This window comes from Corylus avellana, chromosome ca5 (assembly GCF_901000735.1).
Source record: "Corylus avellana chromosome ca5, CavTom2PMs-1.0".
NCBI classification, from domain to species: domain Eukaryota; kingdom Viridiplantae; phylum Streptophyta; class Magnoliopsida; order Fagales; family Betulaceae; genus Corylus; species Corylus avellana.
The window spans coordinates 28,141,467-28,144,912 of NC_081545.1; the positions used below are offsets into that span (position 1 = coordinate 28,141,467).

A 3,446-nucleotide genomic window follows, 5' to 3' on the forward strand; every position below is an offset into this window, starting at 1 on the left:
AAAAAAAATTATATTTTCCTGATTAAAAAAGATGGAACCAATAATTCATAATTTTATGGTTCCGTTTGGAGGCTATGATCGGATAATACTTTTTTTTTTTATGTCATATTGTTTTTCAAGCAATTCTCTTGCACTTCATGCACGCAACTATTTGAATTTGTCTGAAAATTACGTACACTCTTTTGAGTTTTGTCAATAGATATATTGAAAGTATGGCCTTAATTTGTCGAACATGGGTTTCTAGTGAAAGGCCAACCCATCCATCTAAACTCGGGCTAGTCAACTTGGCTTCTTCACTCTACATCCGACTCACCCTTGACGATCCCATGGCCCTGGCAATCTCCCTGAGCACAAACTTCTGAATCTTCCCGGTAGACGTCTTGGGCAGTTCATCTTTGAATACCACCGCCTTGGGCACCATGTAGTGCGGCAACTTAGCCCTACAAAATTCCATAATCTCCTTCTCAGTTGGATTCCGAGTCGACCCTTCTTCCCTCAAGCTCACAAAAGCACAAGGCGTCTCCCCCCAGAACTCATCAGACCGAGCCACCACGGCCGCCTCGTTAACCGCCGGATGCGTATACAGCACCGACTCCACTTCCACACTGCTCAAGTTTTCTCCGCCGCTTATGATCACATCCTTAGATCGATCTTTGATCTCTAAATAACCATCTGGGTGCATCACTCCAACGTCTCCGGTGTAAAACCAACCATTCTCTTTCATGCACTTAGAGGTCCCCTCGGGGTCTTTGAAATAACCCAGCGTCAACGAACCACCTCTTAGTACAACTTCACCCAGTGTCGACCCATCTCGTTTCACACTCGCTCCTGAATTGGCATCCACCACATCGAGTTCCGTTAGACCGATAACCTTCACTCCTTGTCTTGCCTTGAGCCTGGCCCTCTCACTCGCTGGCAACCGATTCCACTGTGGCTTCCACGCGCACGTCCCGACAACTCCTGCCGTTTCGGTTAAACCGTATCCGTGACTTACCACGAAACCCAGAGACTCGGTCCGAAAGAGCACTGCGGCCGGTGGTGGAGCTCCGGCTGTGAGGATCTGAACCGGGTTTTGGAGAGGTTGGTTTTTCGGGGAGCTTGTTAGCATGTTGAGCAGCACAGGCGCACCGCACATGTGAGTCACACCGTGTTGTTTTATCAGGCTGAAGATCGTGGGTCCATCGAATTTACGAAGGCAGATGTTGGTCCCACCTACGGCTGCTATACCCCACGGGTAACTCCACTCGTTAGCGTGGAACATGGGGAGGGTCCACAAGTAGACGGGCCGCTCTTGGACGTCCCAGTCAATGAGAGAGCTAACGGTGATGATGAAGATCCCCCTGTGGCAGTGAACCACCCCCTTTGGTGCAGAGGTTGTACCGGAGGTGTAGTTTAAGATCATCGGGTCCCACTCGCTGCTGGGAAGGTCCCACCTGAACTCAGGATCACCTTTCTCCACCAGGAGCTCGTAGGTGCCGCAAAAGTCAATCGCTGAAGATGAGGAATCTTGGTCATCGCCATCTTGATCAGTGATCAGTACGAGCAGAGGGCGATGGCTTTTGGGGGGCAACAAAGAGAGAGCTTCCAGGACAAGAGAGCGAGATTGGTAGTCCACGAACACAAGCTTCGATTCGCTGTGGCGCAGGAGTACGGAGACGGTGCGGGCGTCGAGGCGTGTGTTGATGGTGTTAAAGATGGCCCCGGACATTGGGACAGCAAAGTGGAGCTCGTACATGGCGGGAACGTTAGGAGCCACAATAGACACAACGTGGCCCCTCTTGATGCCGAGTGATGCGATCGACGAGGCCACTTGGAGGCATCGACGGTGGGTCTGCGACCACGTATAGGTGGTGTTGTTGTAGACGACAGAAGGGCAATCACCATACACAGTAGCCGCTCTTTCCAAGAATCCTATTGGGGTTAGAGGCGATGAATTTGCTGGCCTTGGTTTCAACTCTTCCATCGTTTCCTGGCTTCTCTGTGTGTGTTTGTGAGAGTGAAGAGCGATTACTGTCTACTGATTCAGTAGGAGGTAATAAGATTAATAAGAAATTCTTCGTGGGGGTGGGGACCAAATCCATCACCAAACATAGAATGGAGAAATTGAGTTCCACGTTCTAGAAAATTGGCAGTTGCAAAGAAAATGAATAAAATAAGAAAAACGTGGTTGCTTCTTCTAGAATAGTAGTAATAAAATGTCAAAGTATCTAAGCCATCTCTTCAGACCCATGTGAAGATGAGAAGATATGGCCCATATGGGTAAAGACTTAAAAGATCTCCCTTCATAATGTACAGAAGCAAGAATGGGAAGGGGGATGCATGGGTCGTGTGTGATGCCATTTTCGCAAGTTGCTTTCTCTCTTTCTTCCTGCTTTTGGACAATACAAGGAAGAGGGTGGAAAAGTTGTGCTCGTTTACATAGAAGGGTAATATTAATCAACGTTTAAGTTTCAGTAATCGAATTTGAAAATTGGATTTTCAATAATAATAATAATATAATTTAAATTTTTAATCTTAAGTTGGTTTGGAAAAAACACAAAAAAACAAAAAATCTATTTGAAAAAAAAAAAAAAAAAAAAAACATAGTTCCGCCAAACATGTACCTCGTCAAATCATTCATTGACTCTGATTGGACTATACCGCGTACCTGCCCAAGAGTTATCCGGTCGAAGCTATATTTTCAAGGATTAGACCGGAAAACCAAGAGTTTACTCATACCTACCGATCAAAGCCATCGTCAAAGCATTCTCATTGAAATCGTCAATTGTGGCATGCATTGGAGAAGCAAGAAGGAGAATTAATGAGAGATGCCTTAGAGCATTCACACTTAAAAAGATCCAATTTTTTTACTTTTTATAAAAAAAATTAAAAAAAAATATAAAGATAGAAATAGTATGAGAAAATTTTGGGAAAAAAAATATGTGGAAGAGAAATAGTAATGGAAAATAAAACCGCTCTATTGAATAGTGCCGCTACATGTAGCATTTGTTTTTTGGCTAATTCAATAAAATATCCATTTTTTTTTTTTTTGACTAATCTAATGGAGGTATTTTTATAAATGTGATTAGTCATTTTAGATAAAAATACTATTAGCTCTTCCATTGTGAGTATTCTTAAGTGCAAAAGAATCATTTATAAGAAATAATAAAATTTATATTTTCAACTATTTTTATATAGTTACTATTGAATTTTTATAGGATCAATATGAATCTACAAATTCAATAGTTAATTTATTGAATTTTAAAAAAATATGATTGAAATATAATTGTGTAATATGCTTCTAACTTCAAAGCTTCATTATTTTATTTTTTATTTGTTATTTTTATAATTGGCACCGTGGCAGTTTTTTCTCATACTTTCTCGAATATCCACCTATAAACGTTACTGACACACTTGGACGGTTAGACATAATATAAATAAAAAAAAAAGGGGAAACAACCGGCATA

The 3,446-nt window shown here is 42.2% G+C and overlaps 1 protein-coding gene across 1 annotated transcript; it reads right to left on the minus strand.

Annotated features, from left to right (window-relative positions):
• Positions 1-73: 73 nt before the first annotated feature.
• On the minus strand, positions 74-2,039 carry LOC132182391 (2-methylpropanoate--CoA ligase CCL4-like). The gene has a single exon (XM_059595626.1). It carries the CDS (start codon positions 1,961-1,963, stop codon positions 299-301), a length of 1,665 nt encoding a protein of 554 aa, XP_059451609.1. The 5' UTR covers positions 1,964-2,039; the 3' UTR covers positions 74-298.
• Between the last annotated feature and the right edge of the window lie 1,407 nt (positions 2,040-3,446).

Bases quoted from the DNA above. Each gene is read 5' to 3' on its own strand.
- LOC132182391 (XM_059595626.1), bottom strand. From the start codon at position 1,963: ATGGAAGAGTTGAAACCAAGGCCAGCAAATTCATCGCCTCTAACCCCA.